At 63.3% G+C, this 12,864-nt stretch overlaps 1 protein-coding gene across 1 annotated transcript in view; it reads left to right on the top strand.

Annotated features, from left to right (window-relative positions):
- Positions 1 to 12,864, top strand: part of LOC113218233 (zinc finger and SCAN domain-containing protein 2-like) — a 43,051-nt gene that overhangs the window by 2,251 nt on the left and 27,936 nt on the right. The window contains exons 2-5 of the mRNA XM_026438498.2: positions 2,704 to 2,998; positions 3,094 to 3,534; positions 3,612 to 3,781; positions 12,209 to 12,374. Of these exons, the coding sequence (XP_026294283.1) occupies positions 2,704 to 2,998; positions 3,094 to 3,534; positions 3,612 to 3,781; positions 12,209 to 12,374 (1,072 nt within the window). The remainder of the gene's footprint in view (positions 1 to 2,703; positions 2,999 to 3,093; positions 3,535 to 3,611; positions 3,782 to 12,208; positions 12,375 to 12,864) is intronic.

Below are 12,864 nucleotides of genomic sequence, written 5' to 3'. Positions count from 1 at the left end.
CGCCCGCCCCTTGCAACCTGCCGCCAGGCCTGCTGCTCATTAGATATCGCTGCGCTGCACTCCAGCGGCTGCAGCGGCGGCCCCGGCGGCTCCAGCGGCTCCAGCATCCCGTGTGCAATATGCGGCGCGCGGGGCGTGACTGGAAGTGGAGCATCAGGATGCAATGAGTGCGGGGCAGGGGCTATCCAGCGGCCGTTCAACCGATATGCAGTAGTGGCGGAACCAGGAGGGTGATCTCGTGGAGTCGGAGGAGGGGGGAGAGGGTGTGCAGAGGGGCGTCGTCTCAACCCACCGCATTCTTTTGGACCAATGCGTCATTTTCACGTCACTGGACAAGACAGGACGACGGGCCGGACCCGGTGCGGCCGGGATTTGACGTGCGACGAGTCCCTCTCTGAAAGCGACACAGAGAGGGAGAGAGAGATAGGGAGTGAGCGAGAGAGAGAGGGAAAGAGAAGGGATAGAGTAAAAAGAAAGAGAAAGACAGCAGAACCAGCAGGAGCAGCGAGAGATCGCCTCAAGCCCTATGGGCCTCAACTGATTGGTGTGTGATACCAATGATTGCGCGTGTTGGGAAGCCTCTCTCACTCGCCTCTCCATTCGTCTCTCCCCCCTCTCCCTCTCCTTCTCTCTCTTTCTTTCCCTCTCTCTCCCTCTCTCTCCCTCTCTCGCCCTCGATATCCCCCTGCACCGCAATGGGACGTGATAATTTACAGATGATTTGTGGTGCGACTGAATGGGATGCTGCAGCAATGGACCAGCAAAGCATTTGCATCGCACTTCCATCTCTTTCTCCCCGCCTCTCTCTCTCTCTTTCTCTCTCTTCCCAACGTCATCTCTCGATATCCCAGTGGCAATAAGCTGCCGTGAGCGCGCACACACATCTACACACACACTCACAACCACGGAGTCATTCAGCACTTCTCGGATACGTCGCTCGCATTCCTGGAAGCAAACGCGATCACTGTCTAGCCTAGTAGTCCTGGCAGCACGTTCCCCTCCCCACCCGCCGCTCTAGACAGGATCTCTCTCACCCCTCTCCCCTCCCCCTCTCACTCCCTCTCTTCCAGCTGAACACTCTGGCATTCCCCTTCCCCCCTCCTTAGCCTGCGCCGTCGCTGACACTTTGCCATGTACTGAACTACGACCCACGACGCTGCTACAAGGCGCATCGGAAGCTGCAAGCGGAGCGGAAACGCGCTCAAAACAACGAAATAATGTTGATAAAGCGAAGCAGTACCGCGGCCCCGGCGAGCCGATCTACTGGAGCAGAACCTGAACGCGCGGCTGCTGGAGGATCGCGGGAGCCCCGTCGCCCCGCCACGCCCCGCCACGCCCCGCCACGCCCCGCGGCGCTGTGCACGAGCTATGCCATGCACGTCGATGGGAGGCTCACCCGTTACATATCGGCCAGAGTCAGCCTATACTGGCGCGCGAGGCACGCGGGCGCGGCGGGGCGCGGCGGGGCCTCAGGGAAGGCAGAGCAGGAGCGTTTGGCGGCAACGACGCACAGATAAGCACCTTGAGGGCTGCCCCCCTCGTGATAACGAGTAATGAGAGAAAGCATCGGGGTTGTGTGTCCCGTTGTGTGTGCGGCGATGGTGACGCCCTACATGACCACCACCGCCGAGCCCTGCTGCTGCTGCCTGCTCGGCGCCCATCTGCCGCGTTATAACGTTATGACTGTTATTATGACGACTGACTGATGTGTGAAGCGCGGGCGGGGAGGGTGTCGGCAGCAGCAGCTCGCAGCAGCAGGGGTTGGATTTTGACAGTTGCGCCTCAGCCAGCTGACGCCCCGGCCGCGCGTCAATCTGACCCCCTTTCCCGCCTTCCCTCCCCGCTATGGCCCGGGCCCAGCCCCCGTCCGCCCCATCCTGCGCCGCCCGACGGGTAGCCGGGCCGGGCCCCCGACGGGTAGCTACACGGTAGGCCCCCGACCGGCACCAGCGGCACGGCCCCCTGCAGCGCGCCCGGTAGACTGCACGGTGGCTCCACGGAGCGGGGAGCCTGGCGGGAGCCTGGCGGGAGCGAGCAAGGAGCAGGCCGCCCATTCAATGAATGGGGTGCGGTTATCACATCGGGACGATACCCTTCGACGGCGAGGGGCCTCCGGACCCGGCAGGGCCCGGACCGGTGAGGGGGGCAGCCTGATTTATCGGCCCTGGAACAGGTGCCGGATGAGGACCCTCTTGCTAGTGCTGCACCCATAGAGGACGGCACTGCATTGAATACCTGCGCGCCTATCTCCTGTGTGAGTGTGTGTGAGACTGTGTGTGTGTGGACGGTGCGCGAATCAAAAGGGGGAGGAGCGGCCGCCGCCGGGGCTAACGAGGGAGCGGCCGAGGAGGAGCAGGTGCACGAAAGAAATTGATGTAGTGTCCGAGAGAGGAGGCCAGGGGGCGGCGGAGGAGGAGAAGGAGGAGGAGGAGGAGTCGGCTGGAGCGACCTGTGCAGGCGGGGCGGGGCGGGGCGGGGCGACCGGCCGGGGCACTCGCGCACCAGCAAAAGGATTATCAAGTTATAAACTGATTTTCAACCCCATTCAGGGGGAGGACGGGTTCGTTATTATTAGAGGGAGCAGCAGCAAGCGATTCAATTATCAGCAGTCCGCCGAGCAGATAACGATCGACACGGGGTCTTCGCTCTTCGTGCGCCCCGCTCGTATGGTACTTGAACTTGACCAGTGTCTTGTTGTTGCAGGTCCGGCACAGGTTCGGCTGCTACGACGAGATCACCGAGACCAACAGAAGAAAAGTGAGGCACTGCAACTGGGTGCGCTTCCTGCGGACCGTGTCGGCGTACACCCCGGAGGTGAACCTCATCGGCACCAAGGTGAAGGGCGAGCCGGTGTACGAGGTGGTGAGGCCCGTGGCCGCGCACACCGAGCTCGTCGCCTTCCTGCTGCCCGAGACGTCCGAGGACCTGCTCCTCATGCCGGCCGTCCACTTCCTCAGAAACACCCTGTACCGGCGGACCATGGACGCCATCCTGGAAGGTGAGTACGAAGACGTGCACTGCTGGTTCGCCACAAACGCGCTCCTCCCCCTCCACGCATTCAGGTCTCTAACCACCGCCTCTCCTTCTCAATAGAGTCCCCGCTCGACCTATCCATGTCGCTGCTGGCGCGCGGACACCACGGCGCCGTGCAGCCCGCGGGATCACCTTCGAGCAGCGCGTCCAGCGCCATGGAGCACGCCGACGAGCACAAGTCCGTGTCGGGCGAGTCCCTCTCCTCGTGCCTGTCCACGTCGTCGGTGGCGTCCTCGGCGTCCTCGGAGGACCTCCTGCACCTCCCCGACAGCCTGGCGCAGGACGCCGCCACCCTCCTCCTGCCCGCGGCCGCGCGGCCGCCCCGCGTACCCGCACCCTCCTCGTCGCCGTCGTCCTCGCCGCCGGGCCTTAGCATGGGCCGCAGCAGAGGCAACGGCACGCGGGTGGGCCGCGGCGAGCGCACCCTGCTGCCCTGCGAGGTGTGCGGCAAGAGCTTCGACCGGCCGTCCCTGCTCAAGAGGCACATGCGGACCCACACAGGTGAGCTCATCGCCGTGCTCGCCAACGCACCAGCACTTCTCCGGCACAGCACCACACTGACCTCTCTTTCCTCGCAGGCGAAAAGCCGCACGTGTGCTCCGTGTGCTCCAAGGGGTTCTCGACGTCGTCCTCGCTCAACACCCACCGCCGCATCCACTCGGGCGAGAAGCCCCACCAGTGCCCCGTCTGCGGGAAGAGGTTCACCGCCTCCTCCAACCTGTACTACCACCGCATGACCCACGTCAAGGTAAGCCCCCCCTTCTCGGAATCGGATTTGTTTCCTACGCCGCGGCGCGTCGCGACTCCACTGGACCGTGGACCAGGAGAGTCGTCATGAAAGAGTGAGAAAGCGAGATAAGATGTCCGTCACGGTTAGTCTAGGAGGACTCGTTTGTCAACCGCATCCAGCTTATTTAAGTCTCGTTTTCCACCACTTTGGTGCTGCGGGTGGTGGATGGGGGGGGGGGGAGCAACCGCGCCAAACAGGTGTCGCCGCACACGGCGCAGCAGGGGAGGAAGCATCTGCTTGGCGATTTCCGACACGATAAACGGGGGTAAGGCACGCGCTTGGGGGCAGAAGTGTGTCAGGGCTGATAGGGGCGGCGGGGAGGGGGAGGGAAGGGTTAGGGAGGGGAGGGCCCCGGGGGCAGAGCAGCAGCATATGACGCGGCGAGCAGACACGAGACAATTACAAACGAACGAGAGGTCGATTTGTCAGAAGGGCAGGGCAGGGCAGGTCATGGGGTGGCCCGCCCGAGTGCCACATGTTGCCCTGCCTGTTGCGCTATCTCTGCCCCGTGTAATGACATCTAGCGAGCGCGGGGGCGGCTGGGGCGGCTCCTGGGACGCCATGTCGGGCACGTCGCGTCCGTGGTGGGACAGGCCTTACGCCTTACAGCACCACCGATAGCTTCTTGGGGCGCAAGTCTGCCGCAGACAGCCGGCATTAAGTCATTATTTGACGGAGTTCCGGTCGGCGCAGTCAGACGACGGCCGCCTCCGGTTTTTCGTCGTTTCCGGGAGGATCCGGCTGTCGGAGGGCGGGCGAGCACGCCGCGGGTGCTCAGGTACGGATCCGTTTCGTCTCGGCTCGGCCCCAGGGAGCGCGGAGGGCGGGCCCTGTTTGTTTTAGGCGCGGTGGCCCCCGGAGTCCTCCGGATGAGGGTGAGGACACCCAGACTAATCGGGTCTAGCCCCTGATGAGCGAATCAACCTGTGGCCGTGGGAGCCTGGCGGGGGCGGGGCGGGAAGGAGCCTTACCGCGGCGGTGTGGTCGGCGGGCGGGGGTGTGCCGGGGCGGGGCCCTCGTTGCCATAACTTTGCGTGCGTGTCGCCCCGCCCCCCACCGCCCCCGGGGGCGGTGCAGGACCCGCGTATCTCGGCAGGGCGGGGCGGGCAGATGCCACGCGGCCGAGCACTTGCTCCGCGTTGGTGTGCGGGGTCGCCTTTCCCACGCCGAGTCGCGCCCCAGTGCACAGAGAGCACCTGGGCCGGCCGCGGCCAGCCCGTCTTGGTCCTCCCTCAAGACGGCCGTCATGGTCGACAACAACATCTGATCCCTATCGCGTTAGAGTTACCGGAGCGCGGCGCCACAAGGACCCCTGCTCCAGCGCGATATGAATTGGGGAAGGTTTTTGTCATGGGAAGTGCGCACGCACCCCAATCACAAACCGGACCGCCTTGGAAGGCGCTGCTGCTCGGGGGAAGGAATAAACGCGAGGAGGAGACGGAAGGAGACGAACCCCGCGGTATGGCCCCGCCACAGTCCAGTAAGCACCCTCTCCCCTGGGAACGCACGCACCCACGCACGCATGCATGGGCGCTGGCCTGCCCTGCCACACCCCCGCTGCACCTGCTATCGCACTCTGCTGCGGCTCTCCCACGCCGCCCAGAGGCCCCCCGCGGTACTACGACCACCACCACTACCACGCCGGACCCGCCACGCCCACGCCGCCGCGCACTGCTTTGCGCACACCACTCTTAGTTTCCGATATATATTTTTTCCTTCTTTTCTCCTCCCCTTCGCTCGCCGTGTGCTATCCCGCTCCACCTGCCCGCCGCCGGGCCCAGGCCCAGGGCGCTGTACATGTGTGTATACATTTCCATCGCGGGCACCAAGGCGAGGGGGGTCTGCAGTAAAAACGCGTGGGGGGCTGAGAGCTGGGGGGCGGAGGAGGAGTAGCAGCCGAGCGGCCGCCGTGCCGTGCCGGCCAGCCAGCCGGCCCCCGCCAGGCTTTGGGTGAGCCCCTGAGGTAATTGAAAGTCCAACAGTCAGGTGTGTTCCGGGGGGCATAATGCGAGAGTCCAGTCCGGTGGTAGAAGAAAAGGCAGCGAGGTGAGGGGCAGCCGAGGCAGAAGCAGCAGCAGCAGCAAGGCGTGCAGGGCCCGCCCCCCAGCCGGTCGTGGTGGCCGCGCCGGGCGCGCACCGCACCGCGGGGGTCGCGCCTCCCTGTAAATAAGCAATCAGCGCGCTGCCAATAACCTCGCGCCGGTGAATAATTCCTTCTCTTGGCTCCCGCATTGCCGCGAAGACAGAGGAGGCGACTGCTGAGCTGCGTGTGTGCAAAGAGGAGGAGGCGGAGAGAGGAGTTGCGTGTGTTTTGTATTCAAAAACATATGCGCGCGGCGCGGCGATACGACGAACTTACGTATGTAGCAGCAGCAGCAGCAGGGACGTATGGAAAACAAAAGATCGCTACCGTACAGGGCCGCCCGCCCGCCACGCCACGCCACGCCACGCTCCGTACCGGCCACCGATAATTACCGGACGAAAGAAACATCGGTACGGTATAGGCCGGCCGGCCGGCCGCCCTGGACTGGGCTGTGCCGGGCAGCAACACAACAGGAGCACGGCGGCGGCGGCGGAGGCCGGGGAGGCCCCCGGGGAGCCCCGGGGAGCCCCCGCAGCAGCCCCGCGCGCTGCTATACGGAGGAGGTAGATCACCGATAAAAGAATGATTGGCCCGCGGTGGTGGCGGCGTGTGGCGGTAGCGGTTAATATAGGGCCGTACCGGTACGCCAGTGTGCGTGCGTGTGTGTGTGTGGAAGAGAGTGGACCACTCGCTCGATCATCTCGATTCGTAACGAAAAAAAAAGAGATAATAATTTATGAAATATAATAATAAAAAAAAGGGAGCGAGAGCAGAGGAGCAGAGCACCCTCGATTTGTCAGAAGGGCAGGGCAGGGCAGGTCATGGGGTGGCCCGCCCGAGTGCCACATGTTGCCCTGCCTGTTGCGCTATCTCTGCCCCGTGTAATGACATCTAGCGAGCGCGGGGGCGGCTGGGGCGGCTCCTGGGACGCCATGTCGGGCACGTCGCGTCCGTGGTGGGACAGGCCTTACGCCTTACAGCACCACCGATAGCTTCTTGGGGCGCAAGTCTGCCGCAGACAGCCGGCATTAAGTCATTATTTGACGGAGTTCCGGTCGGCGCAGTCAGACGACGGCCGCCTCCGGTTTTTCGTCGTTTCCGGGAGGATCCGGCTGTCGGAGGGCGGGCGAGCACGCCGCGGGTGCTCAGGTACGGATCCGTTTCGTCTCGGCTCGGCCCCAGGGAGCGCGGAGGGCGGGCCCTGTTTGTTTTAGGCGCGGTGGCCCCCGGAGTCCTCCGGATGAGGGTGAGGACACCCAGACTAATCGGGTCTAGCCCCTGATGAGCGAATCAACCTGTGGCCGTGGGAGCCTGGCGGGGGCGGGGCGGGAAGGAGCCTTACCGCGGCGGTGTGGTCGGCGGGCGGGGGTGTGCCGGGGCGGGGCCCTCGTTGCCATAACTTTGCGTGCGTGTCGCCCCGCCCCCCACCGCCCCCGGGGGCGGTGCAGGACCCGCGTATCTCGGCAGGGCGGGGCGGGCAGATGCCACGCGGCCGAGCACTTGCTCCGCGTTGGTGTGCGGGGTCGCCTTTCCCACGCCGAGTCGCGCCCCAGTGCACAGAGAGCACCTGGGCCGGCCGCGGCCAGCCCGTCTTGGTCCTCCCTCAAGACGGCCGTCATGGTCGACAACAACATCTGATCCCTATCGCGTTAGAGTTACCGGAGCGCGGCGCCACAAGGACCCCTGCTCCAGCGCGATATGAATTGGGGAAGGTTTTTGTCATGGGAAGTGCGCACGCACCCCAATCACAAACCGGACCGCCTTGGAAGGCGCTGCTGCTCGGGGGAAGGAATAAACGCGAGGAGGAGACGGAAGGAGACGAACCCCGCGGTATGGCCCCGCCACAGTCCAGTAAGCACCCTCTCCCCTGGGAACGCACGCACCCACGCACGCATGCATGGGCGCTGGCCTGCCCTGCCACACCCCCGCTGCACCTGCTATCGCACTCTGCTGCGGCTCTCCCACGCCGCCCAGAGGCCCCCCGCGGTACTACGACCACCACCACTACCACGCCGGACCCGCCACGCCCACGCCGCCGCGCACTGCTTTGCGCACACCACTCTTAGTTTCCGATATATATTTTTTCCTTCTTTTCTCCTCCCCTTCGCTCGCCGTGTGCTATCCCGCTCCACCTGCCCGCCGCCGGGCCCAGGCCCAGGGCGCTGTACATGTGTGTATACATTTCCATCGCGGGCACCAAGGCGAGGGGGGTCTGCAGTAAAAACGCGTGGGGGGCTGAGAGCTGGGGGGCGGAGGAGGAGTAGCAGCCGAGCGGCCGCCGTGCCGTGCCGGCCAGCCAGCCGGCCCCCGCCAGGCTTTGGGTGAGCCCCTGAGGTAATTGAAAGTCCAACAGTCAGGTGTGTTCCGGGGGGCATAATGCGAGAGTCCAGTCCGGTGGTAGAAGAAAAGGCAGCGAGGTGAGGGGCAGCCACGGCAGAAGCAGCAGCAGCAAGGCGTGCAGGGCCCGCCCCCCAGCCGGTCGTGGTGGCCGCGCCGGGCGCGCACCGCACCGCGGGGGTCGCGCCTCCCTGTAAATAAGCAATCAGCGCGCTGCCAATAACCTCGCGCCGGTGAATAATTCCTTCTCTTGGCTCCCGCGCGTTGCCGAAGGCAGAGGAGGCGACTGCTGAGCTGCGTGTGTGCAAAGAGGAGGAGGCGGAGAGAGGAGTTGCGTGTGTTTTGTATTCAAAAACATATGCGAGCGGCGCGGCGATACGACGAACTTACGTATGTAGCAGCAGCAGCAGCAGCAGCAGGGACGTATGGAAAACAAAAGATCGCTACCGTACAGGGCCGCCCGCCCGCCACGCCACGCCACGCCACGCTCCGTACCGGCCACCGATAATTACCGGACGAAAGAAACATCGGTACGGTATAGGCCGGCCGGCCGGCCGCCCTGGACTGGGCTGTGCCGGGCAGCAACACAACAGGAGCACGGCGGCGGCGGCGGAGGCCGGGGAGGCCCCCGGGGAGCCCCGGGGAGCCCCCGCAGCAGCCCCGCGCGCTGCTATACGGAGGAGGTAGATCACCGATAAAAGAATGATTGGCCCGCGGTGGTGGCGGCGTGTGGCGGTAGCGGTTAATATAGGGCCGTACCGGTACGCCAGTGTGCGTGCGTGTGTGTGTGTGGAAGAGAGTGGACCACTCGCTCGATCATCTCGATTCGTAACGAAAAAAAAAGAGATAATAATTTATGAAATATAATAATAAAAAAAAGGGAGCGAGAGCAGAGGAGCAGAGCACCCCACGGGGCTCTTGGCCGTGTGCTGAGCGCGAGGCATGGCCCACACGAGGCCTGGCCCACACGTCGGGACCAGCTCGGGGGGCTCCGGGGGGCTCCGGGGGCCCCACAAACGTGACGCTCAGATTGAAAGCTCAACGCCGCCGTGCCACGGCGCGGCAGTGGGGGCGGGGAGGAGGAGGATGAGGAGGTTTTTTGTGCCCGGTAGGAAACAAGGCGGCGCAAGAGAGGAGATGGACAGCGAGAAGCCCCCACGCCCGCGCTACGCCCCGCGTGGACTGCTGCGTCTCGTTCCGCCCCTCCTGCGCCTGCCAGAGAGCGTTATGCGCTCGCACACAGCAGCTCGCTGGCTTGGTCGGTCATGTCCACTTTTTTCCCGCCTTGCCGTGCAGCCCTGGGTGCTGCTTGACCTCCGGGCGCCCTGCCCTTGTCTCCGCCGGCCGACCCTCGGCCGACCCTGACCTGACCCGCGGTCGCAATCGCTCATGCGCCGTCCGACCCGGTCCGACCCCTGAGAACACGCCGCACGGCTCGTCGATCACGCGTGGCAGCCAAGTCGAGTTCCTCGTTTTTTTTTTCGCTCGTATTTATCTTCTTCTTCCCTTCCCCTCTCAATCGCATTGCATTCCCTCTATTCTGACTTTTTCATTCATTCAGTCATTCATTCCGTTTGTCGGCATAAACCCCTCCCCCGGTTTTAATGAAGACCTTTAATGATATCCGTGGCGGTGCTCTATGTTGTGCTCCCTGACCCACTTGCCGTGGTAGAGGCCAAACGGCTCGCCACACACACACACGCTCATATCCGCCCGGGCGCGGCCGTGGAGAGGTGCGCAGAGAGGGTTGGGATCGGTTTTGGAATAAGGTCCTGCCGACCGCAACCCCGCCGCCTGGGCGAGGCCCGGCGAGGCCTACCGGGCCGGGCCGAACTACTCAATCCCAGGCCATTAGGGAACACTATCCCTCCCGGTCATCATTTTCTGTTTAATGTATTCCATCCCGTCTCAAGTCAGCCTCGGCCCACCTTCCTATTTTCATCTCCTCATTTCCTTCACACTTTTCTATCTGTTCGGCGCGTTCGGCGGTCGATATAGGCGGGACGGGACGCCGCGCGGCTGAAACACGCGGGTCGGCCTGATCAGAAGAGGGGCGTAAGCCACACCTCGCGCTCACGTGTGAGTGTGATAGAGTGAGAGAGGGGGGAGGGGGGGAGAGGCAATCGTATCGTATACGTCCCGCCTGGCGAGAACTGCTGACGAATTCGCCAGCTCATCGAGCAGCTCATCGAGGAGCTTATTGATGATACGGAGGCGGCACGCTGAGGCCCGCGGCCCGAGGCCTTATCGCCCGATTCCTCTGTCTCTCTCATACTCCTCAATGTCTCTCTCTCTCTCTCTCTCTCTCTCTTTTTCTCCGGCGCGTCATCTTTCAGCGGCCGCAAAAGAAGCGATATGCGTGTCGTCGTGCGGCCGAATTGAATCGACTGCTTGTGTTATTTTTCACCAAATCGAATATCGACTGGTTTGGCAGGGTGGCTGCCGCTGCCGCTGTTGCCTGCCGCTGCTGCCGTTGCTCCCCGGGGCTTATACGTGAGAGTTATGAATGTTTGGCAGGTAGCTTTGGCCCTACAGCCATCCCCCCTCCTCCCCATACCCCTTCCCCCCAGGGAGCCCGCCACCTCCGCCGGCCTGGCCCGATCCTTAATTACGATGAGATGAAAACAATTGCACCTCTTGTACTGCCTCGGTATTGACGGCCCACAAATCCCATCATACTGCGCTGCTGCGGGGCTGTGTGCGGCGCGGCGTGGGGGCGGCGGCGTCGGCAGCGGCGGGAAAAAGTAAAACAAAGGCAAAAAGCTTTAAGGAAAAAACAAAGAGGAAGGAAAAGGAAACTGTCGCAGAGCAGCCTGCTGCATAGCCTTGGTGTCACAGCTCTATGACGATGATTGAATCGCGACTAAATTAAGGCAGCTTCTCCTTTGCTTCCCATTTCATGGGGATGGCTCCCGATGCCTCACTTTGTTTTGTTTTTTTAAGGCCTCCTAGGAGACGGTTGGGGGCCACCAAGGGACCGCAGCAGCCTAGGGCCGTTCAGTTAAGAGGGGGAGGGGGGGATCAGATTGAAAGTAAATGAGATCGGCAGACTCTCCCGCCCGCCCCAACCTCTCCCCTCCGCTCCCGAGCGGCGCGCTTGCTGCGACGCGACGCGCCTTCCGAAAGCAATCATATTCCTCAGCTCGACTTTGCTCGCGGACAAACAGCGACACCTTGGTGCAGAGCAGCAGCAGCAGCAGGCCGAGAGCAGCTCGAGGGGCAGCAGCTCCACACCACCACCGGGCAGGATGACGTTCCCAGAAAAAATAAATAATAAAAAGCGCGGCTGTATGCGGCGCTGCTGCAGCAAGCCTCACGCAGGTTGTAATTTGCAGTGAGAAAGTACGGCACACACACAGACACATACATACGTACACAAAGACACACAGACATTCACACAGACACATCATCCACTCACTCAAAAACGAGGCGAAAACAAACTGGGCGGTAACGAGGGGAGAGAGAGGGTAAACCTCCACGACGGCGGCGGCGCGTCGTGTCCCGCACTTGCCACGCCGGCCTGGGGAGGCTCTATCCGCAGCCCAAATTACACGAGGAAAAGAGGAAGGGGGGGGGGCGTAATGATAACGCGCGTAAAGTGTGTACCGCCCCGCCCCGCCCCGCTAGGGCTGCATTATTCATATTATCGGGGCGGCCGCCCGTTGGCCCCGGCCCGGTGGCTCATTTCGGTTCCGGGAAGTTCAAACGCGCACCAATTCGTCCAATTATTGAACATTATTGGTTGAACGGCGGGCGGGCGCGGTCTGCCTGATGAATTCTCGGAAGGCCCTCCGCCGCCGCGGCTGCTCTTGCTGCACCGGCGTGGCGGGGCGCGGCGCGGACTTAAGCGGCCAGAACAAAACAAGCACCATTCATGAGACTATGGACGTTATGAAAGACTAGTAGCAGTCAGCACGCAAATTCGTTCTAATGTCCGTTTCTTGTGTTTTTTTGTTTCTCTGCAGGAAAAGCCCCACAAGTGCAGCCTTTGCTCCAAGTCGTTCCCCACCCCCGGCGACCTCAAGTCGCACCAGTTCGTCCACTCGGGCTCCTGGCCCTTCAAGTGCCACATCTGCGCGCGCGGCTTCTCCAAGCTGACCAACCTCAAGAACCACCTGTTCCTCCACACAGGTAAGCAGCATTCTCGACAGTCTGTAAGGTTTACGGGAGGGACACACAGTGGTGTGGGTCAGCCGTTCCGCGCCACGCGCCGCCACGTCCCACTGCTCCGGCCAATGGACCGTGCAGCTGGAGAAGGTGACTTACCGTCCCGGAGCAGCGGCAGGGGACAGGACACCCGCCGTCGTCCAGCCAGGGGACCGCGACCGGGTGGTACCCGCCGCGTCCGGGACACGCTGCGCGCAACCGTAGCCGTAGCCAGCGACCTGCACAAAGGACCGCACAGTCGGTTGGTTAGCCGCCCCCGCGCCGCCCCCGCCGCCGTTACAAAACGCTCCGGGATGACCGTTGGCGGCGCGCCCTGCCCTGCGCCTCGCCTTGCCACGCGATGCGGTGCGCACCCTCGCCTCCCCCTCGATCGGCGAGACAACGACGCCGACCAACGATCATGCGGCCGATAGCAGCGCGTGCGGGGCTACAGGTGCCTGGCGGGGCGGGGCGG

Source organism: Frankliniella occidentalis, unplaced genomic scaffold (genome assembly GCF_000697945.3).
Source record: "Frankliniella occidentalis isolate FOCC.00 unplaced genomic scaffold, Focc_3.1 Scaffold16, whole genome shotgun sequence".
Taxonomy (NCBI): Eukaryota; Metazoa; Arthropoda; class Insecta; order Thysanoptera; family Thripidae; genus Frankliniella; species Frankliniella occidentalis.
Note: the sequence above shows the minus strand (reverse complement) of the source record. Positions and strands in the feature narration are given on the sequence as shown.